At 44.7% G+C, this 26,945-nt stretch overlaps 1 protein-coding gene across 1 annotated transcript in view; it reads left to right on the top strand.

Annotated features, from left to right (window-relative positions):
- The window catches only part of NUP43 (nucleoporin 43), a 78,446-nt gene that overhangs the window by 7,246 nt on the left and 44,255 nt on the right, over positions 1 to 26,945 (top strand). Inside the window, exons 2-5 of the mRNA XM_088451761.1 lie at positions 3,496 to 3,618; positions 24,553 to 24,630; positions 26,169 to 26,340; positions 26,585 to 26,720. Coding sequence (XP_088307887.1) covers positions 3,496 to 3,618; positions 24,553 to 24,630; positions 26,169 to 26,340; positions 26,585 to 26,720 — 509 coding nt within the window. The remainder of the gene's footprint in view (positions 1 to 3,495; positions 3,619 to 24,552; positions 24,631 to 26,168; positions 26,341 to 26,584; positions 26,721 to 26,945) is intronic.

Genomic DNA, 26,945 nt, shown 5'->3' with positions numbered 1-26,945 from the left:
TCTGAAAATATTTTTCCTTTTGCAAAGAATGGGAAAACTTAAGAAGGATTGTTCACCTTCTGAGGATTATTTTTCATAAACTAGAGCGCTCAGATTTAATTTTTTCCCCTTTTTATTTATTAATTTTGTTTACACCCAAAGTAGCTCTGAAAACGCAAGTCCACTGCACATGCATGACCTGGCTTGCACACACACCGGCCTAATGAAGTTATATGTTCAGCCTAATCACTGCTAGGGTGCTTGCGGGGCATCAAAGTTATAGTGAAAACAGCCAATTATGTTCTGTCACTGTTGTTTGTTACATAGACCCCATAGACTGTATCTAGGCATTATTGTTTGCAGTACAGTGCCCAATGGTAGTTACAGATGTACTCATCTAGCCTTGATGCTATGCAGCACAGTATGCCTGGCGTGATTGAGCCGCAAGGTCCCATGCAACTAGGACGCACCAGAAGACTGTGCTGGTTAATTTTATGTGACAATTGTATATCTGTGTGCGACTGAGACTGTAAATGGGGAAAAAAAAAGATACGGCCGCTGCATCATAGCACTTCGCATGCTGATTGAGAGACTCGGTCGCACACAGATACAAGTGTCACAAATCAGTCAGCACAGTCTCCTTGTAGGTCCTAGTGGCATCACATTGCAACTTAGACGCATTTTCAGCAAAAAAAAAAAGACACCTGGTACTAGCAGTCTCATGGGACCAGGTGCACCGAGACACTATTTGGTGCGACTGCAGCAAAGACTAGTGTGGACACATCTGTATGTTCCAAATGTATTTGTTACTGTCACCAACTTAGGGTGTCTGTATATGATAACTGCATCACTGTTTTTTTTTCTACCCACCTGCGGGTCACTACGGGCCATGGGTGGGACAGCCTAGCGGGAGTGATAGTAGTACAATGTGGTATAATGTGTAAGGGGCACTTCTACTGAGTAGCATAATGTGTATAAGGGGAACTACTGTGTGGCATAATCTGAATGGGCTCTGTGTGGTGACAAAGGCGTGTGTTTGTTTTTTTTTACCTTTTGGGGGGTCCTCTTACAATCTTGCTATGTGGTCCACAAAGTTCTAGTTATGCCCTTGCATGCGAACACAGAGGGCTGACTAATATATATGGTCACTTTAAAAAGAACTAACTCTGGATTTAATATGAACTTGCATGAGTCCTAAACTTTGACACTTGCTCAGACTGTGAGATTGAAAAGATACTTTTGTAGCTTTCACACAGGTTTTTGGCAGAATGCCAATTTCCACTTTAAGCTTCGGAACCTGTATAATTTAAGTGTTCCCATTTTAAGGGATTGTGTGGCCCTGACTAAGTTCAAACCTAGGCAAAAACCTAATCCAGGTCAAACTGCACCAACATGCCAAGTTTGGTGGAGCTAGGGTCCAAACTCTGGCCATGCATAAAGGACATACAGCTTGTATGCTGCTTCCGACCTGTGAGCATCCAGCTGAATATATAACCTTTACCAGACAAACCGTAAGCATACAACAATTTTATACATTTTAACTGGAAAATCTTTCACAAACAATTTGAGCATTGAATAACAATCTAAAGGGGCCTATCCATTAGCAGATAAATTTGAACAATGGACGATTTATTGTTCAGTCGTTCAATTTATCTGCTAATGGATAGTCTCTGACAAATTTGGTCTTTTGTCTCTCCAAAATGTTGGTTAATTATCGTTTATCGCTGACAGATATTAGAAATATCTGTCGCGACAAACTATTTTCTTTTTAATGAAAATGAATAGAAATCCACTCCCAGAATGATGTCATGCAATATCGTTCGTCGTTTGCAAAAATCTGTCATGTACATGAGATATCTGTCACAGCATCCCCAGGAATTTTCAAAAGATAAATCTTTTGTCTTTTAGAAAGATTTGATAATGAATAGGCCCCTTTAAGTTTGATTAAACTATATATATATATATATATATATTGAGAATGTGCTGAAAAAAAGCTAAATTTTAATGAAATTATTGTTTTGATGTGCGTGGTGAGCAAATTTATCGAACATGTTTGGAAATATCTTTTCAATAAGGTTGAATTGGTCAACATTTCCATATAGAAATGAATAAGATCTGATGTAACGAACTTACATTTTAAGAAAAACACAAAACAAGATATGATTGGTGATCTTTTTAATTATGCCATTATGCTACTGACTAAATAAAAGCAACATGTAAATGCACATGTTTTTCCTCTAACAGTTTGATGTGTGAGAGAAATTCTGTTTATGGGGCCTATTCATTATCGGGGGCCGGGTGGCTACCGATAATTCAGTATCCAACTGACTGTAAGTAGCAGAGGTGGATAATAATCACCGGAGCAATTCAACATTTCTCTGGTCCGGAGACAGCTGATCTGGAAATCAGTTGTTCTTTATCACTTTTTCTGTAGCAGTGAAAATGAGCTTGGTAGTGCTAATACGCATGCGTGAAGTTGGGTTCACGCATGCGCACAAAGAACACGGAGGGAGATGTATTAAGTTCTGGAAAGTGATACTTTATCACTCTCCAATGTATCACACAAGCTGTGTTAGGAGCTGATTGTGTGGTAGTTTATCACTTTCCAGATCTTAGTACATCTGCTCCATGGTGTCTAGTGGAAAGAGAAGACTAGGAGCGGAGTGATTCGATTGCATGTCTCGTCGCAACCCCGGACCTCCTTCCCATATGAAGGAGAGGGAGCATGGGAATCTGTACCATCGGAAGATAGCGAAGCTTCCTGTTATCGAGCTCCAAAAATTTAGTATTTTAGTATGGGGACAGCGGGCCAAATTGGGACTGAAAGGTAAGCATGAGATATTGGTGACATCTCCTGTATTACCTTTATAATGACCCTGGCGGAGAAATTCAGTTGTTGCTCTGTTCATGCACGATAGACACCAGCATAACTGCTTCCCGCCTCTTGAGGTGGCTTGCAGAAATGTAGTGTTCCCGCTAGACCATGGGCAGGGAGCATGGTCGCCCGAGGAGGGGGAGTATCACAAGGATTCGTCACACTTGGGGCGTGCCCACCACTTATGGAGCGCCCCCCCCCCCATGTTGATCAGATGCCTTGTGCATCGGCGGAGGTTGGTCACCGCAACTTTTCCCACCCACAGGACACTGTAGCCTGTGGGTGGGTAAGGCACAGGGCTGGCTGTTTTTAGCTGGGTGCCGCTAAAAGGGCAGAACCCTGCTAAAACGGCATAGCGGGAACACTAGAAATGTACGCCCTAACTAGGACTTTAAACGGGTTTCGCCATTTTAAACGGCTAAACCTGGTCTAATTAGGCGTGACAAGTGCGATAATTAATGGGCACACCAAAAACAATTGCATTGCTACATTGTGCCCCCGTTAATTACCGCGGCTAAAAAAAAACAACAATGGTATCGCCCCCAAAAAATCTTATAGAACTGTTCTGTGGTTTGGGAATGGATGAGTTGTTAAAACTGTATTTTGATATTATTGTGGTTTTATTTTTATTTTATTTTTAGGAAAACAAAGTATCCATCTGGTCCACTGGAGATTTTGGTACCATTAATATGGAGGAAGATTATCTAGCAGATCCTAAATTGTTGTGTGATATTCGACACAAAGGAGATGTGATGGATCTACAGGTAAAATTGAAGGATTGCAATTAGGCCATTTATATAGTGACTGAGTGCAACTAAGTCTCTCAATCAGCATGCGAAGTGCTACCATGCAGCAGCCACAGCTTTTTTTTTCCACACGAAGTTCCGTTTTTCGTCTGTCGCACGGAGATACAGTATACGAGTTTCACATATCAAATGAATCTGTATAGTCTGCTTCTGAGTACTTGGATTCATTCTCGGCAAAAATATGCTAGCAGAGTTGCACAGGACCTGGAGGCTCACTCAGGCGAGGCATGTCGTGCTGCATGGCGTATTGAGGCTAGGACACATCTGTAATTACACTCCAAACTGTATTTCATTTAAATTCAGGGCATGTTTGTTCCAACTTTGTCAAAGACTTCCCTTCTGGCAAGTTCCTACACTGACTCGCAAAAACCTTTGCCACCAGGTATCGCACAGATTTTATACACAAACTATGCTTTTATCATGGGTTTAAGTCTGCTAGCTCATGGACTTAAAGAGACACTACCTCCCCCAAGCATATCACTTAATGGGCACCTGGGAATATTGGCTTGCATATGGCAGGAGAAAATGTGACCAAAAAATATATTATAAGCAATATGCTTTAATTCACATCACCCAACTGTCTGCTGTGCCTGAGGTATGTGACCATTTAAATAAAAAAATATATATACATATTTGTGTATATATGTGATTGTTTAACACTACGATACTGAAACTGACGTACCATTTAACGTGTGTGTGTGTGTGTGTGTGTGTGTACACACACACACACACACACAAACACATTGATGTACCCTGTTTTACCTGGGTCGACCTTACATATGTACTATTTCCATCTCGCCACTCCAGTAACAAATTAATCCTTCACCTCTATAGTAATGCTCCCCTCCCTCACTGCTATAGTAAGACAATAGTCTCCCTCACCTCTGTGGTAACACATTTACCTCCCTCGCATGTGTAGAAATACAATCCCTCCCTCCCCTCATTCCCTTACCTGGACTAACACATTACCCCTGCTCATCCCTGTAGTAACACATTCCTCTACATTGCCCCTGTTGTAACACATTCCCTTCTCTCACCCCGTAGTAACATATGACATTCCCCTCTCACTGCTGTTGTAATGCTGGGTACACACTGGCCAATATATCAGTTAATGGCAGATACTGTATATCTGCACATCATGCTGTGTGTGCAGAACTTCATGCTGTGTGAACATATTTCTGTGTGTACGGGCCAGCTGACCGCCTGTACACTTGTTGCAGAGGCTGCGGGGAGGGGGTGCGACGCAACCCTGTCAGATGACCGTGATAGTGGTTCAGTGTGTATGAACAAACATCATCTGCAGATATAGCTTTCAGGTGTGTACCCAGCTTAACACATTCCCTTCCCTCTCCTCTATAGTAACACATTCCCCTCTCTGCTGTTGTAGCACATTTTAATTTCTCACCTCTGTAGTAACACATTCCCTTCCCTCTCCTCTATAGTAACACATTCCCCTCTCTGCTGTTGTAGCACATTTTAATTTCTCACCTCTGTAGTAACACATTCCCTTCCCTCTCCTCTATAGTAACACATTCCCCTCTCTGCTGTTGTAGCACATTTTAATTTCTCACCTCTGTAGTAACACATTCCCTTCCCTCACTATTCAAAGAGGGGAGCCACACCAATGTTTGACAGCACTTGGGATGACAGTTGATGTTTAAATAATGAAATCTACTGCAGCCACAATGAGTCAGTCAATTAGTCAATACATTGCACAGGGGGAGGAAACTCCATTAACCCTTTTCATCCCCTTTTAGGAGTTCAATTACAAAAAAAATCCCTTCTTAGTGGGTACCTAGTTCATAGAAGGAATATTCTCCCCTTTTTTCATGCGTCTCTCGCGCGCGCTCTTCCACTCTTTCTTTCTCTCTAAGTTGCAGAGGTGCGGCACTCAAAGCATTGAGACAAGGATACTACACAGGCAGTCTTGTTACAACATTTCAGTACTTTGACTGTTGTCAGGATATATATATATATTATATTATAATATAAATAAAGCATGCATGCATCCACACCTCTGGTTCTGGATAATACAGGATTCCTTGCTCCGGTGCCTTCCTCCTGGCACTCCGCCTAACTATACCAATCCAAAAAAGGTGGCACTCAGAATCTTAAAGCTTGGTGTAAGCAACAGTGTAACTTCACTCACTCAAGGTTTTGGGGATGTGCTCCCCTTCTTCAGGACAGTGAACAATGTGATACACACAGTGAAAATATATACACTTAACCATAATGATCCCTCCACCTTTCACAAGAATAAGTCGGTCTTTTTATGGTTTACAGTGTATCCATGGCTACAGAGCCGGGTACCGTGATGTCACTTCCGCTGCATATACTGTGCGATTCTGGGAGGGTGTGGACTGGAGCTGCGGGCGGCGTGGCCATGGCGTGTACACAGGTGGAGGGATCATTATAGGTAAGTGTATATATTTTCACTGTGTGTATCACATTGTTGCAAACATACAAAAAAGAATTACAGATGCACAACTCCAACATTACTCATTATATATAATTCATTTTGCAATAGAATTTTGCAAATAATAAGAGGTTTTCGCATAATCATGGTTATGGGCCTACCCACCGCGCCCAGGTTACTTCTAAGGGTAGGTCCCTAACATACTGGGGTTGAAATCCAGAGCGCAGGACATCCCCAAACCAGCCAAGCTGAGCCACCCCAGGGCATCACTCCAATAAGGAGAGGTGAAGTGTAAAAAGGTGTAGGATAGATAAGAGCAGCTACTGCTGCATGTAGCAAAGTTAAAAATAAAGATGTGAAAATAATGCATGTATATTAAAGAAACACTGGAAGTGCTAAAAGTGCAAGAAAAGAAAAATATGTATATAATGCGATGACCTGAAGTAGCCCAACCAAAGCAATCCAGGGGACCCACGCCCCAAAAATCAACCAATCAGTGTATCACATCGTTCATTGTCCTGAAGAATGGGAGCACGTACCAGAAACTTTGACTAAGTTACACCGTTGTTTACACCAAGCTTTAAGACTCTGCCACCATTTTTGGAGAGATATATGTGTGTGTGTGTGTGTGTGTGTGTGTGTGTGTATAGATAATATATATATTTTATAAAAGAGGACAGAGTAGTAATAAATCAGTAGCTATATATGTACAGATTCATTTATTCACACTTTTGTATGGTTGTATACGAGTGTGTGTGTGTGTGTGTATATATATATAATAAGGGCACATTCATTCCCTTATATTAAGGGACAGAATTCTCCCATAGAGAATTCCTGAGGGGGGTATGGTGTTTAAGGGACTACACCTCAATAGCTATAGCAGGTACCAAGCTGAAATTTGGCATGGACAGGTAGAACTGTTGCTCGATGCTGCATGCCAAATTTCAGGGTAATAAAATAAATGAAGATTTGGGAGTAGTCCTAAAGTTCCAACTGTCAGTTTTTTCTGACACACAGTTAGGACCACTTTTCTGCTGTTCTCTATGGGGGATTTTTGGGAAGGCATAACTCAGGGTAGGGGACGAATTTAGACTATGGGTTTGTTTTATTAATTGGCTATTGTTCCTGTGTTTATCCCAACCCTAGCTAAAATCTGTAATCTCCCTCTCACTTTCCATCACTGTTCAATCATGCAGTGATTTACTCCTATTCTGAAAAAAACAAAACTCTGAACCCAACACTCTCAAATTACCATCCTATCTCCCAGCTCCCATGCCCCGCACACACTTTCCTAACTTACACAACTTATTGGACCCACTTCAGTCCGGCTTCCGTTCCCAACACTTCACAAAGACAGCACTGACTAAGGTAGTAAATGATCTGGTCACTGCCAAGGCTAAAGGTCATTACTCACTACTAAATTCTTCTAGATCTCTCTTCTGCTTTTGACACTGTTAACCACTCTCTTCTCATACAAACACTACATACAAACACTACAATCCCTAGGTCTTAAGGACACGGCTTTTTCTTGGTTCTCTTCCTACCTATCTGATCGCTCTTTTACTGTTTGTTTTTCTGATTCTGCCTCCTCTTCACTACCTCTATCAGTTGGAGTACAGCAAGGCTCTGTCTTAGGGCCTCTGTTATTCTCAATCTAAACTTCCTCTCTTGGCAAACTAATCAGCACTTTTGGATTTCAGTACCATCTGTATGATACTCAAATCTACCCATATTCCCCAGATTTATCACCATCTGTACTGGTCCGTGTCACTGAAAATCTTTCTGCAATTTCATCTTTGATGTCATCTCGCCACCTGAAACTTAATATTTCTAAAACAGAATTCATCTCTACCAGCCAATAACAGTTACCAACCTGATCTCTCTATCACTGTTGATAACTCGACAATCCACTCTACCCCACAAGCTTGCTGCCTTGGTGTGATCCTTGACTCTGAATGTGGGGAACAAAGGACAGTTTAATCTGTCTCAAAATCGTGTTGCATACATCTAAAAAACATATCCAAAATTCGACCGTATCTCACACAAGACACTGCAAAACTCTAATCCATGCACTTATTTCCCACATTGACTATTGCCTCCTTACTGGTCTTCCCAAAAACAGGCTATCGCCATTACAATCAATTACGAATGCAGCTGCAAGGCTTATCTTCCTTGCTAAATGTTCATCGTCTGCTGCCCCGCTCTGTCAGTCCCTCCATTGGTTGCTGATTTTCTACCGTATTCAATACAAAATGCTCTTACTTGCACACAAGGCTATTAACTAAACCACACCAACATACATCTCTTCACTCATCTAAATATCTCCCTACCTGACCTGTCCGCTCAGCACAAGATCTGCGTCTCTCATCCCCATGCATTACTTTCTCCCACTCACGGTTACATGACTTTCTTCGGGCTGCATCCACTCTATGGAATGCCTTACCACTCGCAGTATGACTGTCCTCTAGTCTCCAATCCTTCAAGCGATCCCTGAAAACTCACCTCTTCAGGCAAGCTTATCAGATCCCAGAACCGCCCACATAACCTTCATAGCTTCCATATCTAATTACCACCCCTTTCACAGTCCACACACAACCTCACACATCGTCTTTCTCTTACATCCTCATGACATTTGGCCGACATTCCGGTGTGAATGGATCATGCAGCCCACCAAGAAACTGCATTCTGGCTGGGCTAAAATGCAATATATAGCACCTATCCTTGTGTATCATGCCTATTTCTACTTCAGGGTCCATAGGGTATCCACAGGATACCTTGGGGTATAGGTGTGACGTCAGTCACAGGGCACCAAAGAGTTAAGCTTTCAGCCTCCCAGGATGCACTAGGTCCCCCTCCTATACCCCGCCCCCGGGCCAAGGCACCTCAGTTTAGTTTGGTGCCCGGCCGGAGTCGGGTGCACCTGTTGGAGTGGGGGCTAGAAGAGCCCCTGAAGCTTTTTCTTCATGCAGCTGTGGCTGCACAACTGGATGAACAGCATGGACAGTCAGTCCTGACGTCCATGTTGTCTTCCCTACACCCCGCCGGTACCAGAACGCCGGTACTGATCCGGGGATGCTGGTGGGCGTCTGGGGTCACAGCTAGCGGTGACCCCAGATGCTCCGGACCATGGCCGGATTCAAGGGGGACAGAGGTAAGCAGCGGGGTCCCGCGGTGGGTCCCCGCTGATCACATGGTCCTAAGTCCCCAGGCAGGGGGCTCCCTGGGGACTGGCTGCAGCGTGGAGCCAGGCGACCAACCTGCGCTTCCACTACCCCCTGGGACAGCGGACCGCAGCAGAGCGGTAGCGCTGCGGCGTCCCAGGGGTTAAATGCATGCCAGGGGAGCGCGCCTTCCCTGTCTCACAGCCGGCGCCTCCCCCGCTGCACACAGCCCTCTCTGCACTGTGCTGACTGGTCCTGTGTCAGCGCTCCTCCCCCAGGCCAGCTTCTCTCTGCTCCTCGGCGGCCATCTTCTCTGCAACGCATGGTGAACGCTGCTGGAAGTCTGGAAGGAAGCATCGTGGTCTGGGTCCCCCCGCATACCTCTCCTCCGCTGTGGCTCAGGTCTGTGTATGCAGCGCTGTGTCCTACCAGGCCCTGTGTCTGTGTAGTTGAGTGATCAGCGCTGTTAGTGCAGGAATTGTTATTTCTCTGCATTGTATGTGACTGTGCTAGCGCTGCCTGTAACTATTCTTCTCTAAACTGTCAGCTTTATTACTGTCCCTGTTCTTTCTGCTAAAGCCCTTGCGGTGCGGTGCTGCAGGGTGGTCTCTCGCCTATTTAATACTTAATTGGTGAGAGAGGTCACATACGTGGTGCCATCATGTCTGAAAGTGATTTTCCCCTCCGGCTACAGTGTACCACGTGCAAAGTACCGTTAGCGGAGGGGGAGGGTAGCGCGGAGGGCCTTTGCCAGCAGTGTTTGTCCATGGCGCGGCCTATTACGGTTACAGCACCGGTACAGGAGCCGCCCTGGGCTTGTTTCGCTCAGGCGTTAACAGCTTTAGTGGGCCAGTTAGCTCCGCAGCCCGCGTTTACTCCGATGGGTTTGTCCCAGCAGTCTGTGGTGTCGTCACCCATGCAGGGGTTCCCACGACAATTGGTGGTACCCCACAGTCTCCCTATTTCCCCGCTCCCGGGTTCTCAGGAGCCAGCGTGGGTTAACTCCCTGACGAGTTCTTTACAGCACTTGTCGGATGTGTTGCAAGGGGAGTCTGTGATGCGGCCTCATAAAAGGCCGGTGGCGTCTCTGTCCGCTCCTTATGAGGATGACGAAGGGACGTCTGATGATGGGGAGATTCTGGATCCTTACGATCAGGAACCTTTCCATACTAAGGACGCTGATGCTAAGTCCAAAGTATATATTCCTGGACTTATTCGGGCGGTCCGCACAGCCTTGGTGATTGAGGACGAAGTTCCCCCAGCGGCTAAATCTAAGTATGCCTTTTTCAAAGATGTGAAGGGCGATGCCACAGTCTTTCCTCTTTCGGGTCAGTTGGTGGACCATTTAGAGGAGGCGTGGAAACAACCTGGCAAAAGATACCAGCCGCAGAGACGCCTGGCGGTGGCTTATCCGTTCGCGGATAATTATTTTGCTAAGTGTGAATCCCCTCCACAGGTGGATTCTCACGTGACCCGTCTTGTCCGTAGTGCCACATTGCCGATGCCATCCATGTCCTCCCTTAAGGATGCTACGGACCGCAAGGTAGAAATCTGCCTGAAGTCCGCTTATTCCCTTGCAGGGGGGGCAGCACGGCCGGCTATGGCCATTTGCTGGGTTGCCAGAGCGATGGAGCGCTGGGCGGATTCATTAGAGGCTTCTTTTGAATCCGACTGTCCGGCCGAACAAGCGGAGTTGTTTGGCAATCTCCGTGATTCGGCCACCTACATCAACGAGGCGGCTCTAGACATTAGTACTCTGGTGTCTAGAATTTCTTCAGCAGCGGTAGCTGCTCGTCGCACCTTGTGGCTGCGATCCTGGAAGGCGGACGCAGATCCAAGAAAGGTCTGGAAGCGTTGCCGTTTACCGGAGAAGTTCTCTTCGGTCCGGATCTGGATAAGATTGTGGCCACGCTGGCGGCAGCCAAATCTGCTTGTCTCCCGTTGGCCGCTGCTCCTTCTGGTTCTGGACCATCGTCCTTTCGGTCATCTAGGACCCAGGGCAGGCCCAAACCACAGTCGTTTCCTCGACAGGCTGGCCCTAAGAAATCGGTCAAGCCCCGGAAACAGGCATGGAGTACCAGACGTCCGGCCCCCAAGCCAGATGACAAGCCTGCGGCCTGACGGTCCGGGTCTCCCCTTGGGGGATCCCAGGGTGGGAGGCCGCCTGCTGCAGTTCTCCCGGTGTTGGTCGTTCACTACGACAGACACTTGGGTTCTGGAGGTGGTCTCTCACGGGTACGCCCTCTCCTTCCGGCACAGACCCCCGGCTCGATTCTTCACCACGGGTCTACCATCAGACCGGAACAAGGCTACGGAGCTGCGGAAGGTATTGCACACTATGCTCCAGGCTGGAGTTATAGTGCCTGTTCCATTCTCCCAGAGGGGCCAGGGTTTCTATTCAAATCTATTTTTGGTACAGAAACCCAATGGGTCATATCGTCCGATTCTCAACCTCAAAGCACTCAACAAGTCTTTGCAGGTCCCGAAGTTTCGGATGGAGACCCTACGGTCCATCATTCTGGCGCTGGAACCTGGGGACTACATGGTGTCATTGGACATACAGGACGCTATGGCGGTCATGGCGGCTTCTCTGCGGCTGCAAGGAGTCCGCATGTTGCCGTACTTGGACGACCTGTTATTGGTGGCAGGATCTCCAGAGCTCCTGTTACACCACTTGGACCTGACCATTGCACTGCTGCAACGGCACGGCTGGCTAATCAACTGGCAGAAGTCCACTCTAATCCCGTCTCGGAGGATTCTGCATCTTGGAGCCTTATTGGACTCGGGACAGCAAAGGATCTTCGTGACGGAGGACAAGATCTCTGCTTTACAGTCAGGGGTGCGCAGTTGTCTGCACAGCCGCCGGGTGTCCTTACACTCGGCGATGAGGTTACTGGGCTCCATGGTGTCGGTGTTCGACATGGTGGAATACGCCCAGTTTCACTCCAGACCTCTGCAGCACCTGATCCTGTCCTAGTGGAACGGGCTGCCTCAGTCTCTGAAGTTCCAGACGATTGTGCTCACCCCGGAGGTTCGCCTGTCCCTTGCGTGGTGGTTAAAGACGACCCACCTCAACAAGGGACGTCCGTTCTGGGTTCCAAATTGGGTCCTGTTGACAACGGACGCCAGTCTTCGGGGCTGGTGAGCAGTTTCGGGTCCACACTTGTTCCAGGGCAGGTGGACACCGACAGAAGCGGAGCTTCCAATAAATATCTTGGAACTCCGTGCGGTCTTCAATGCTCTCCTGCAGGCACAGCGGTTTCTCCAGGGTCACCCGGTGCAGGTCCAGTCGGACAATGCTACCACCGTGGCCTACATAAACAGGCAAGGAGGAACTCGCAGTCGGGCGGCTCTCGTAGAGGTCTCTCGGATCCTGGTTTGGGCGGAGCGCAATCTTCCGGCCATATCAGCGGTCTTCATCCCGGGAGTGCTAAATTGGGAGGCGGACTTTCTAAGTCGCCAGGACGTTCATCCAGGGGAATGGTCCCTGCACCCGGACGTTTTTCAACTACTGGTGGACAGGTGGGGTCTTCCAGAAATCGACCTCATGGCGTCCCGGCACAACAACAAGTTGCCGGTGTACCGGTCTCGCACAAGAGACGAAGGGGCGTCTCTGGTGGATGCTCTGTCCGTCCGGTGGACGTTCAGGTTCGCATACCTGTTCCTTCCGGTCTCCCTTCTTCCACGGGTAATCCGGAAATTCAAACAGGAAGGAGGGACGCTCCTGTTGATAGCTCCCGCGTGGCCCAGACGGCACTGGTTCTCTGACCTTCAGGGTCTGTCCGTGGACAGTCCTCTGCGGTTGCCGCTACGACCGGACCTTCTGTCTCAGGGTCCTTGTCTTCACCCGGACCTGACTCGGCTGTCTTTGGCGGCGTGGCTGTTGAGACGGCCATGCTGAGGTCCTGGGGGTTTGCCAGCTCTGTGGTGCGTACCATGTTACGAGCTCGGAAACCGTCTTCCGCGAGGATATACCATCGCGTGTGGCATACGTTCTTCCAGTGGTGTCGACCGAGAGGTTATGCACCGCGGGAGATTCGTCTGTCTCGGATTCTCGCCTTCCTGCAAGCGGGACTAGATCATGGGCTTCGCCTTGCTTCTTTGAAGGTACAGGTTTCGGCCCTATCTGTCTGGTTTCACCGTAGGATTGCTACAATCCCGGATGTGCGCACCTTTATGCAAGGTGTTCTCCGTATTCAGCCGCCCTTTGTTCCACCTGTGGCGCCTTGGGATTTGGCTGTGGTCCTGAGGGCTCTCCAAGGACCGCCGTTTGAACCACTGGGCTCAGTGGATATTAAATGGCTAACAGCTAAGACTGTTTTCCTTCTGGCCGTTGCTTCAGCCAGACGTGTTTCTGAGTTAGGGGCTCTTTCTTGTAGACCCCCTTTCTTGGTTTTTCATGGGAACAGGGCAGTGCTCCGCACTCGGCCCGAGTTTCTTCCCAAAGTTGTTTCCCAGTTTCATGTTAACGAGGAAATAGTTGTTCCGGCCTTTAACTCACCGGGTCTTTCCGTGGGTGAGGCCTCTTTGGATGTTGTGCGGGCCTTAAGGACTTATGTTGACCGCACTTCTTTGTTTAGGAAGTCGGACGCTTTGTTGTCCTCTATGGCTTCTGTAAAAAGGGTTGGCCTGCTTCAAAGCAAACTTTGGCAGCCTGGATCCGTATGGCTATTTCTGAAGCTTATCTTCATGAAGGCCTACCGGTCCCTCCTTCTCTGAAGGCTCATTCCACTAGGTCTGTGGGTCCTTCGTGGGCAGCTCGACGTGGTGCCTCGGCAGTTCAGATCTGCAAGGCTGCTACGTGGTCTTCTGTCCATACCTTCGTGAGGTATTACAGGTTTGACACCTTCGCCTCTCAGGATGCTTCCTTCGGGCGGCGGATTCTCCTTTCTGCACAGGAGCGTCCCCACCCTTAAAGGATACTGCTTTGGGACATCCCCAAGGTATCCTGTGGATACCCTATGGACCCTGAAGTAGAAAATATGAGATATGGTAAGAACTTACCCTTGTTATCTCTATTTCTACGAAGTCCATAGGGTTCCACAGGACTCCCGCCCTGTCGCACCTGTGCTGCAGATGGGCTTTGCTCTGGTCACCGGTTTTCCGTCTCCCTCTGGTGAGAATGTGATTCTTGTATGTGTCCAGATCTTTGTTCTCTCTCTTCCTTCTCCTCCTCCGGCCTATGGCTTGGTAACTAACTGAGGTGCCTTGGCCCGGGGGCGGGGTATAGGAGGGGGACCTAGTGCATCCTGGGAGGCTGAAAGCTTAACTCTTTGGTGCCCTGCGACTGACATCACACCTATACCCCAAGGTATCCTGTGGAACCCTATGGACTTCGTAGAAATAGAGATAACAAGGGTAAGTTCTTACCATATCTCATATTTTCTCTAGAGATTGTAAGCTTGTGAGCAGGGCCTTCCTACCTATATATCTGTTATTACCCTGTTTTGTTCTATTAATGTTTACAATTGTAAAGAATAACGGAATATGCTGCGCTATATAAGAAACTGTTAATAAATAAAAATCAATATTGTTCCAGGGTAGTGCCTTTTGGGGTTCAGGTATTTGAGAAAGATACTGTTTTTAAAATATTACCTCACAAATGCCCTATTATAGAGATAGGGGGTTCAACTTGTTCTGCAGCCTCAGTAGGAGCCTTCCAGCAGGGGGTTTACTCGCTGTGGCTTCACCTGGGTGCACCAAGATGACCGCCTTTTACTGGTGTTAGCGGTGGTGGGGACCCTGGGGCGGTGCGGTACTTATTTACCGAGGACCTGGCGGTGATGGATCTGGGCGGCGGCATCGTTGTGGGCTACAGTGCTGGTGGTGCGGGCTGCGGGACACAGCGTCTGTGCGGGTGTTGGCGGCGGGCTTATAAGCCAGCGCGAGGCGGAATCATGGCAGTCCAGTGGCGGAGAGAGAGCAGTCAAGATCTCTTAAAGAAAGAAGACGCTGGAAGTCCTGGTGGGCGTGGGCCATGCAAAAGAGCTTACACAGGCTGCCGCCCACTAGGTGAAGAGGACACCAGAAGCCCCAAGGAGATGGCAGCCGCGCAAAAGAGCTAATTGGCTGCCATCCTCTAGGTGAAGACGCTGAAGCCCTGGCAGGTAGACGCCCGCCAGGCAAAGACGACTAAGTCCTGGGGTGGTGGCGGCAACGAAAAATAGCTTAAGGCCGCCGCCCCCCAGGTGGAGGTGCAGACTAAATATATAAAAAAAAAATCTGTGTAGTCTGCTTATTTTAATATTTATTTTACAGGTGTACTACAGGTACCAGTGGGCTTTAAATGCTCTGCTTGCTGGTACTTGTGCTTCTCCAAGTACCAGCATGCAGGGGAGGTTTGCTGGGCCCTATAGTTTACCAGCAAAAGTCAATATTCTTTCAAATGCACCACATTACACAATGAACCCGGCACCCACCGCCCAGCGGTTCCGGGGTTAGCCCCGGGCTATCAGCCTAGGCCTAGGGTGCCCTGGAGAGGAGGACCCTTTTTTTGGGAAGTCCTCTGCTCCCAATGGATCCCCGGCCTGGGCTGACTAGCAGTCAGGGTTAATGCTTTGGTCGGGGGACTCGGTGGAAGGATTCCCCTTGCTGTGAAATTAGCCACCCACTAGAAAAAGTCTGGTGCTGGTTTTGGATAATACAGGAAGACCCTACGCATTTTTTTTCCCCCTGTATTTCCAGAACCAGGACCGGCTCAGAGCCCAGTACTGGTTATGCCTAATACGGTGGGACCCCTACGTCGTTTGTCCCCTGTATTTTGGCAACCATGACCGGTTCTGAAAAGCCCAGGGCTGGTTGTGTTTTGGGAGGGGGGGCGGCAGCGGCATGTTGTTGTTTTTTTTGTTTTGTTTTTTCATTAGTACTTATTTTTTAATTATTTACACATACTTCACACTAATTCACGCTCCCAAGAACTCTCCAATCCAATAAAAAATGCCTATTTGCGGTACCCACAGCGGTGGGGTGCAAATTGACTGCCAATATAGAAGGACCATATAGAAAGCTGTCTGTGGGCATTAGGAAGGTATGCAGATTTTTAAATGGTGTCAAATGGCTGATGCGTTTTTTTTGTTTTTTTTTCTCTTTTAATGCAAAAAAATTATAAAAAGTAACTTTTTTCATTTAAACTCAAACGAATTATGTTAAATTCAGAAAAAAGGTGATTTTGGGTTACTTTGAGGGCACCTTTGAAAAATTAAAAAAAAAATTATTTTTATTAAATATTTTAATTAAATTAGGGGAGCCTAAACTAACAAAAGTTTGTTTTGGGGTAATTTGAGGACATTTTATTTTTTTTTTAACCCCCAAAAATTACATGTAATTATTGGACTAATTAAACTATTTGGAAACTTCCAATTGCCTAATTCGTCATAAAGGGAGGTGTTCAAGGGGTTCAGCACAGTGTCCTGACATTTTAACCTTTAAAATAAAGATTTTCCTTTCCATTTCTCGCCCTCGGAGTTGCGAATAGAAAAATGCAACTTCAGTTTCACTTGAGTGCGAGTTACTAATTGGATTGCAAAATTACTTCTCGAATTCGAAGAGAAAATAGCAACTCTTAGTTCGCACCTAATAGGATTGACCACAGTCTCAAATATATAGACTAGTGAGCAGTAGGGATGACAAACCTTAATAAATAGATACATAGTTTCATCTATAATTAGCTACTGACTACAAGGTTTTGAGATATGAACTTGAGAGTACCCTAAACTATTTAACTAGGAACTACAACTCTTGGCAACAGTTTAAAGGAATTCAATATATTTACCTAGTATTAATGTAAGAAAAGGACTTGCCTTTTGCATTCATTAATCTGCAACAGCCAAAATTACATTAAAATTTGTATTTTTAACTAAATACATCTAAGTTATTACTTCATATACTGGTACTGAGTATTACTTTTTTTTTTAAATACAGCCACTCGTATTGTAATGCATTTATGTATTCTGTGTATGTGAAGGTATAATGTTAATATTTGCAGTTTGTGAACTTTAGAGAAGTGTTTGGGAAAATGCATGCTAATATTAATTCACCTAAATACAAGATGTTTGACTTAAACTTCTACGTAGGCTTAACCAAGCGAGCCTAAATTGCTTAATATGGGTTTTCCCAAGTAGGCCCATTACTAATTACTGATACTTGGGTAGAGGCACTGATCAATGGATGTACACCACTTAGAGGGAGGATAATGGTGGGTACATGAGACTAAAAGGGAGTTAGTAACCTAGGGTACCTTTAGTGAAAAGGGTATAGATCTCTCTATCTCTACCCGTTTATTAAGAAAGTTTTGATGTTTCTGGGTTAGAGAGGAGAAGCTTAAATTTATGGTGGAAAAGTGCCCAATCTCCTGATACTGCGTGCTCTAACTATATCCCAATGTTCCAATGCCATCAATGGACACTGAAGGATTTAACAAAAATATAAATATCCAATTTTTGGCAACAATTAGCAGTTTCACAGTGGCTTTAAATTAAGCCAATGCTAACAAAAAGACTAATCCTATTCAAATGTAGAATAACATTAGCAGACTCAAGTTTACTATGTAATCCAGGCAAGTGAGGAAGGTTCATACAAGAGATGACCCTATTGTTGCCTCATAAATAACATTGATTGGCCATGACACTAAAGTTACGATTCTCAGCACTAAAGATAAGCCAAGTGTCTGACCGAGCTTTTGAAAGCAGCACCATGATTGTTTAGCCTGGAATACATGTATATTGTTTCTATCCAGGCTAGACAGTGCACAGTTTCTGATAACACTGGCTGAAATTACAGCCCCTTTAAAATAGGTCACCCACTTTTAAGCAATAACTTTATTAAAGATATGTCACGGCCAGGGTATTTCAGCATGGCGCTAGGCGGGTGTTACCTGTGAGGTCGTTGTGGCGCTGGCTGTCTGGTGGCGGAGCTGGTGTCTGGCGGGGGGCTTTGGCTGCGCGCGTTGTTGTGCGGGCCTGTTGTCACTCTGCTCTGGTAAGGCCTGGCGGCGTCTCCGTTCCGTTTGGCATGAGCGCCTCCATCTTGCCTTCTGGCCATGTGATGCGGCTGGCCAATCCTGGTGAGTCACATGTTCCCTCCGGCCAGTAACAGCACGGCATGGGGTATTTAGGAACGGTCAGTGCCTTCCTTCTTTGCCAGTGCAACGTGTATCTTAGCCTAGCTGAGAGGGAGTTCTCTGTGCTTATCCTGTTCCTGTGAATTCGCTGTCTGCCAGTCTGCCTGTCAGCTCCTAGCTTCCGCTGGACTACCCCGCTTCCTCCATCACCCTTGCCCATACCTGAGTGCCTGAGCCTGCTGACATCCTGTTCTTTGCCTTAGTTCACTACCTGCATACCTGGCTATTATTTTCCTGCATCACTACCTGCATACCTGGTTGATTATTTTCAGTCTCACTACCTGCACACCTGGACAGCTCTAATTGTTTCTACTTGGACATTAACCCATTACTCCCACCACAGAACTCTTGTGCACATTTATATATTCCTGGACTTTTATTTACTGCCATATTTTATGTCTACTCAAGCACTTATTAAAAAACCTAGTTTTTTATTCAAATCCGCTTCTGTGATCGCTCCTGCTACCACCCCAGGTCCGCAAACAACCCAGAACTTAACAAGATACAACTGAAGGAATCTTATTAAAAGTTTAGCAGGCTGTTAAGACCTTCTTCAAAGGTATGTTTTTTTTCATGTTTACCTAGTTTTGCTTAGTTATTTCTCCAATACTGTTCTTTGAGTGTATAGGGCATTTCTTCTTCGGGCTCCATAGGGTCCACAGGAATTACCTTGGAATATATAGTTGGATAGCATCCAATGCACCAAATAGCAAAGCTTTGGAGCTCCCAGCATGGACTGGTCCTCCTCCCTAATATAAAGTTATTACAAGATATATCTAATACATCTGTACCAACATTGGAGCCACAAGTGGTGACTATCATGCCTCAGGTTTTGTCCTATTTATTAGGCAGAGCTACTGAGGTGCAAGCTCTGGCAGTGCTCCAGGCTGTAGGGTACTCACAGCATATGCTGCATCCTGTATATATGCCTCCTATGAATCCCTGTTGGGATTATTCTGCGGCTCACTCTAGTCTCTAGAGTTTATTGCCATCCTCTGTCTCTCCGCAGGTGCAGAAGCCAGTGGGAATAAAGAAGCAGGAGCATAAGAAAAAAAGGTCTCGTCACGCTTCTCAAATTGACTCAACTACCTCGTCATACTGAGAGACAGAGCTCTAAATCGGTGTATGAAATTGAGGATTATCAAGTTGTGGATGTTCCCTCTAGTTAGAGGGGTTAGAACTGGCCTCAACATAAATGAGGTAGAGGAAATTGCTCTGACAGATGATGAACCATTCTTTCAGGGGGTTCTTTGACTGCAACCTCCATTTCTCCCACGGCATGGGATTTTGTCTTTGGTTCTCAGGGCACTGCAGGCGCATACTTTTTGAACCCTTGGTTAGGGTGGACTTGAGATGGCTGACAGCCAAGACTTTTTCTCCTCTCCATCTCTCCAGCTCGCAGAGTGTCGGACTTGGCAGCGTTGTCATGTCGTTCTCCATATTTGGTGTTTCATCAGAATAGAGCTGCCCTTCGTACCAAGGCGGGCTACCTCCCGAAGGTTGTGTCCCGGTTTCAGATAAATGAGGAAATTGTAGTCCCGGCCTTTGTCTTCAGACCTGTCTTCAGGTGAAGCTTCCTTAGATGTGGTTCGAGCCCTTTGTATCTACGTGGATCCGGACCAAGTCCATCGGGAAATCTGATTCACTCTTTCTTATATGGTTTTCACAAAAGAGGTTGGCCAGCAAACAAACACCTTGTCTCGCTAGCTTTGTATGACCATTTCTCATGTTTATACACAGGTTGATCGCCCTGTTCCTAACAAGGTCACAGCACATTCCACTTGGTCTGTCGGACCATCATGGGCGGTAAGACAGGGTGCCTCTGCTGAACAGCTCTGCAAGGCAGCCACTTGGTCTTCTGTGAGTACGTTTATCAAGTTCTATACTTTTGATAAGTATACTTCCCAGGATGCTTCCTTTGGGCGGTGGTTTCTCCTATCTACCCAGGAACCCCACCCTAAAGGGAACTGCTTTAAGATTTCCCAAGGTAATTCATGTGGACCCTATGGAGCCCGAATAAGAAATATAGAATTATGTTTATAACAGCATACCTTTTTTTTTTTTTTTTTTTTCTTTGAGGTCCATAGGGTCCACTGGACACCCGCCATGACGCACCTGGCTTCAAATGGACTTGTTCTTAAACTTTATATCACAGATTCCCTCTTTACTTGTTGAATGTTTTCTTGTGAAATTTTTCTTCCTTCTTCACTCTCCGTCTCTTGCCGCTTGGCTTGGTCACAAACTAAATGCCTGTGGTTGGAGGCGGGGTATATAGGGAGGAGGACCAGTACATGCTTGGGAGCTCCAAAGCTTTGCTGTTTGGTGCATTGGATGCTATCCAACTATATACAGTGTGTATGCACCATAAGACTACTGTGGTGTCCTTGATATACAGTGCATCCGGAAAGTATTCACAACGCTTCACTTTTTCCACATTTTGTTATGTTACAGCCTTATTCCAAAATGGAATAAATTCATTTTTGTCCTCCAAAATTGTACGCACAATACCCCATAATGACAACGTGTGAAACATTTTTTTTTGAGATTTTTGCAAATTTAATAAAAAAAAAACCTAAAATCGCATGTACATAAGTATTCACAGCCTTTGCTCAATACTTTGTTGCTGCACCTTTTGCGGCATTTATAGCCTCAAGTATTTTTGAATATGATGCCACAAGCTTGGCACACCTATCTTTGGGCAGTTTCGCCCAGCACCTCTCAAGCTCCATCAGATTGGATGGGAAGCGTCAGTGCACAGCCATTTTCAGATCTCTCCAGAAATGTTCCATTGGATTCAAGTCTGGGCTCTGGCTGGGTACAAAGCCAAAATGTTTAGTTTCAGAAGAAAATCTTTTGAACTATTTGTTCATCATTGCCTGCTGTGAAAGTGCAACTTTGTCCTTAAAAAAAAAATGTATAAAATAATGGGTGAATCACACTCAGTAGTTTTCAAAATATTCCCACCAATTCTTAAATGTTTATTACAAGCAGTAGTATTTAAATCATTGCATTTAATTGGGTGTGTATAAAAGTTGTTTCCTGAGAACCTGCTTGCATTATGTGTGGGTGAAAAACGGTTAATCAAAGCAAAACTGCCTGGTCTGTCTAAAAATGACTAAAATTTACATCGCAAACTCACTATTAACCACAAAGTGGTCAATAATAATATTGTTAGTCACCATTGCTATTATCCTTTGTGACTACACATGAATTCCCACTCTTTTTACATCTGTGGGACTATTCAATAACACACACCTCTGAAGTAGATATCCGCATACATTAATCACTTTTTTACTTCAACCTAATGAAAACAACTCCTATATTGGGAAGGGATCTTGATTTAAATATGTTTTATTTGTTTTTTTTTTCATTTCTTATTAGGCCAGAATCATGACACCATAGTTTTCCTTAGGAATTGTCAGATTGACTTACATTGGATACATTAAATAGTCCTTACTAGTGACTCTTAAGGTGCCTACACACTTGGCGATGTGCTCACGATCTGACATTGTGTCTGAATTCCCCTTGAACTTTCCCCATCAGCTCCCCGGCAGTTGTGGGCATGATTTGGTGTTAAAAACTGTCCAATGTGACAAACGATCTATCGTGCCTCCTAACTATTCCAGTAAATCCTGACTGAGATTGCCAGATATGCTCTACAGCACGTCAGATCTGAAGATGTGATGTACGACCTGCGGGGGTGCGTATCTGCATCGTGATAGTGAGTGGAGACTCACGATTTGGCCATATTTTACACTATTTGTCGTCACAATTCGTTGGAAGCGGGCAAATCGTGTAAAAAATCGCAAAGTGTGTAGGCACCTTTAGAAACATATAGATAATACTAAAAATGCTAATATTAAAATATTTATTGCAAAATAATATTTAAAAGTAGTCACATTTAATAATTCTACATATTGAGAAGCAGATGGTAAAAAGAAAAATTAGCATATATTGTATGTGCAATATTAAATGTTCAAATGGAGCATTGATACGTAAGAGAAGCTTATAAATGTGTGGTTGGTGTGCAGCTAAATGATGTTGCTGCTGTACAATACAATAACACAGTGCACAGATTGAGGATTTGTTAGAATACCATCTATCAAAATTACGGTCACAGTGGCATATATAAATTGTGGTAATTACATGCAGTTTCTGCAGTGTGATAAATGGCAAAGTGCCCCAATGAACAGGCTGGCACTCTCTACAAAGGCAGTAATCAGTTCTGACGTAGTGCATCCAATATTAGCATTATATGTCATGAAATGAAAGTTATCCTACCGCAAATGATGAAGAAGAGCTGCAGGTATTAATGAGAAAACATGCAAAGTAACTGGTATACCCTGCATGTGGCTCCCGGAGCTTTACTAGTTGCGGTTGTTCCAATCGCAGGGCAGGAAGTGCGGATGGCAAGGGGAGTACACCAAGACGTTTAGAGACGTTACTGGTCTCTTTTTCAAGGTTTGTACTTAACCGTGCTTGCGCTGGTTTTTTATGTGGATGAAATGTTCCGGTGTGCCAATAGCGGCTCCCCCTACTGAACACTTCCCCGGGGGTGAGGTCAGTGTTGGATGCATAGCTCTCCAGATGGAACGCTAGTGGGAAAATCCAGTTCAAATACAACAATCTGATATGTCCTCGCTTAAGCATATAGTCGGCCATCTTGTTGAAGGGAGATGGCTATATATCTATATCTCTATCTATATTTTTTATACACACACTGTATGTATGTTATGGTATTCTCTTTCTGTACAATATTTTTATAGGATATCTATAATTAAGGTGGACTGGGATGAAACAATCTCTAGGATAAGTTTCCTTATAAAAATGTATTATGATGGATGATTGACCTAGTTTAATAAATTGCACTCCGGCTCATACGGACATGTTAACGAAGAAATTAATAAAAAAAAATTTGCCTGGTGATGGAGGATAGAAATGGAGGAAAAAAATAGGTCGACAAAAAATATCGACATATGTAAGAGTTCCATAAGATAAAAATATTGGTTTAAAAATACTCATTTTTAAAAAACGATAAAATTACTTCTTATAGTGGTAAAAATCCAGCTGATGAGTAAAAAGGAAATGTTGAAAATCCGCCATAGGTGATAACATTGTAGTCCTATGCCGTGAAAGAAATGTTTCTCTTATACACATGAAAAGTTGCGGTGATGTTGGAAGGAGGAGTAATTCCCTCCAACACACATAGGATAAAAAGAGAGTAAAACATTAGGAACATGGTAATAAAAAAATTGACACGTTATTACCATGTTCCTAATGTTTTACGCTCTTTATCATATATATGTACAAAACCCTCAATGCATTGTATCACATAGATTATACTAAAGGGTATGCAGTCGGGAAGCCGGCGGACCTAATCCCGACAGCAGGCTTCCCGACTGCTTAATCCCAGCAAGGGTTAAATGACAGGCGTCTAAATCTAGACGCCTGTCGTTTTACCGATGCCGGGAGACCGGCGCCCTGCATCCCGATCAAAGTGATGCTGGGCGCCGGCAGCTGCGGGTGGGGGATGGTTAGGTTTAGGCACCAGGGGGGGACTCAGGGTTAGGCACCAACCCGAGAGGTTAGGGTTAGGCTAGGGGGAGGGAGGTTTAGGGTTAGGCACCCCCGGAGGGGACTTGGGGTTAGGCACCCCCCCCTGGGTTTAGGCGGCAGGGAAGGGGGGGTATTAGGGGTAGGCAGTTGGGGGGGGGAGGTTAGGGTTAGGCACCCCTAAGGGAGGGTTAGGGGGTTAGAAACAGGTTAGTGAATACTTGCCTTCGACGATCGGGATTTCCTCCTCCTGCCAGGATGCCGCTGTCGGGCAGGGGTCTGGCGGTAAATCATACCGATTCCTTCTAAAGGCCCCTACACACTAGACAATATCTTGAATGATTTGGCCGATTCCGATGCACCGGACCAACAAATCGTCCTGTGTACTCACTATGCGCGCTCACGTGGTGTCATTAGTCTGCCTCTGGATGTAGGGTGTCACCAGACGCAACAACTCTATAGCTTTAGGCCTTTTGAGCCTTCTGAATCAACCCATAAGTAATTAAGCCTACTATAGTTGAAAAGTATTACTTTAGCCAATGTGGCTCTCCCTTTTCCTTAACAAAACATTTACATTTATTAAAGGAAAGATTTTGTTTGTGTTTATGAATACCATATGCTAACGATTTACATTCATGGTGAAGTTTTTAGATCAAGAGAGAATTGTAACTGCCTCATCAACTGGAAGAGTGACAATTTATCGTTATCATCCAAACAATCAGGTAACTATACCATAAATTATTACATATTGTGTCATCTATAGTCAGTGTGGGAAGCAGTCGTCATACATTTGTATATTTTTTACATGGTTTAACTTTTGCATCTATGTCCATCATGCAAGAAGGTGTAAGGGGCTGACAATCTAATGGTGCAGATTTTTCTTCAGATCTAAATGATAACCATTTTAAAAATTGTTCATATCTGAAGGAAAATCTGACGTGTGCAACGATGAACGATGTGCGTTCCAGTTTGTCAGATAACTGACATCTGATGTGTTTGCAGTCAGTTTTGGACGATTTCCATTAATTTTAATAGTCAAAAATCGTTCAATCGTTCTGACATATCTGACAGTGTGTATGCACCTTAAGGAATATAGAAGTTAAATGAATTAAAGACTCTTTCTTTCAGGGCTCAGTTATGTTTTTTAGAATTGAGGGATCAGACTAAAATCTGTGCAAATCAAATCTTAAAGCCCATTTTTATGGCATTTGTTAATAGTGTATTGTACAAACAGATATTACACTTCACATCATATTTTTCTATCTCCCTTCAATCCTCTATCTTAAACTTGTATCATTCCCCTCAAGTCCTTTCACTACGATCCCTCTCACTCCTTATACCCCACTTCCTCAGCATCATCAGTGTATATATACTATATATTCCACTCACCAGCCTACCCCATCTGATCTTTTTTATTAATTAACAGCAGTCCTCATTAATCATAAATTTTACACTTCCTCAAGATCCTGTAATCATTATCTTCAATGCCATTATGCTTCATTATTAACATTACACCGACGGTTGTGCTGCTCCTCTGAATTTACTTGAACGGGAAACATCCTATATCTGTTCCCCGCTATTTATCTCCATATGTTTTGAATAGTCTGAGGTTTAAAAGAGATCCATTGTCTGTCTGAGCATTCAGCCTTCTCCAACCGCAGCATTATACAGCAATGCTGGCAGCAGTGAAAATTCTGATAGCTAAAAAAGGTAAGTATAACCCTCAACCCTCCCTTAGGGGTGCCTAACCCTAACCTCCCCTATAGTGACTAACCCTAACCCCCCCTTCCCCTAGCCTATCCCTCCTGGGGGGGTGACTAACCGTAAGTCTACCCCCGCCGCTGTCCGCGCCCACCGCACAGCTTATAATAATGATAATAATGATAGGCGTGGAGATTTCAACGCCTATCATTAGACCCCTGCTGGGATATGACAGTCGGGAAGCCGGCGGTCGGCATTTCGACCGTCTGCTTCCTGACTGCATCCGCAATGCTACTTGGAGAAGGACAAACTTCTTGATTCATTATTGTCGTAGTTTCCCAGGAGCTAAGTGTCATTAACCTATTTGTAAGCTTCCTGGTGCCTGTGTTTTGTTCAGTCCTCTTATACACTATAAGTTAAAGATTAAACAAATCTTCAAAAAAATGTTAATGGTATTAAGTATATTTTTGTCTTCTTTTACCACCAGTCAAAATTTTATTTTTAATATTGAATGCATATTAAACGTTTTAAGTAATTTAAAATGTTTTCTTTTTCAAAGACCCTATCTGAGAAGCAGAAATGGGAGAATGCTCACCACCATGTAGGCTCAGAAGGCACAGGTGCTCCCTGTACCAGTGTCGTATGTAACAATCCTGAAATCGTCTCTGTTGGAGAGGATGGCCGTATAAACCTTTTCAGAGCGGACAGTAGGGATATAGTGAGGACAATCGGTAAGTCTGGCTACTATAGCATTGGACTGGTTGCCAACCAGTTCTGCATAACAATCATATAGTACTTTTTGTCAGTCAGTGTAAAGTGCACTAGAGTTTGAGCAGTGCTGTCGTTTAGTATTTTGACCATGATGCATTTTTTAAACTCTGGTATTTAAAATACTTAATATCTGTGCTCAATAAATGCTACTGTACTTAAGTAGACGTATGTTTTTGTTTTTCTTTATTGGACTTCATTTTCCAGATGATGCAGACAGTAGCACAATGCATGCTGTTAATTTTCTACGTACTACTGAGATTTTGACCGTTAATTCCATTGGGCAGCTAAAAATGTGGGACTTGAGACTAGAAGGCAATGACCCAACACAAATCTTCTCTGTGTGAGTATGCTTAAACCATTTTCATAAAATTTCCCTTTAAAGTTGTATTAACTTGGCTCATATATTTACTTATTGAAATAGTTTTTGAAGTTTTAGGGGCATATTCGGTTGGAATCATTAATTCCAAAAACTCTAAATCCGCAAGTTTATTTTAAATCAACTGCCTGCAAGAAAAAATTGGCCTAATATTACACCATAATCCCTTTTTTTTTTTTTTTTTCTCTT

This window comes from Taudactylus pleione, unplaced genomic scaffold (genome assembly GCF_031769625.1).
Source record: "Taudactylus pleione unplaced genomic scaffold, aTauple2 ptg000006l, whole genome shotgun sequence".
NCBI classification, from domain to species: Eukaryota; Metazoa; Chordata; class Amphibia; order Anura; family Myobatrachidae; genus Taudactylus; species Taudactylus pleione.
The sequence above is the reverse complement of the archived record's forward strand: the minus strand, read 5'-3'. Positions and strand labels throughout refer to the sequence as shown.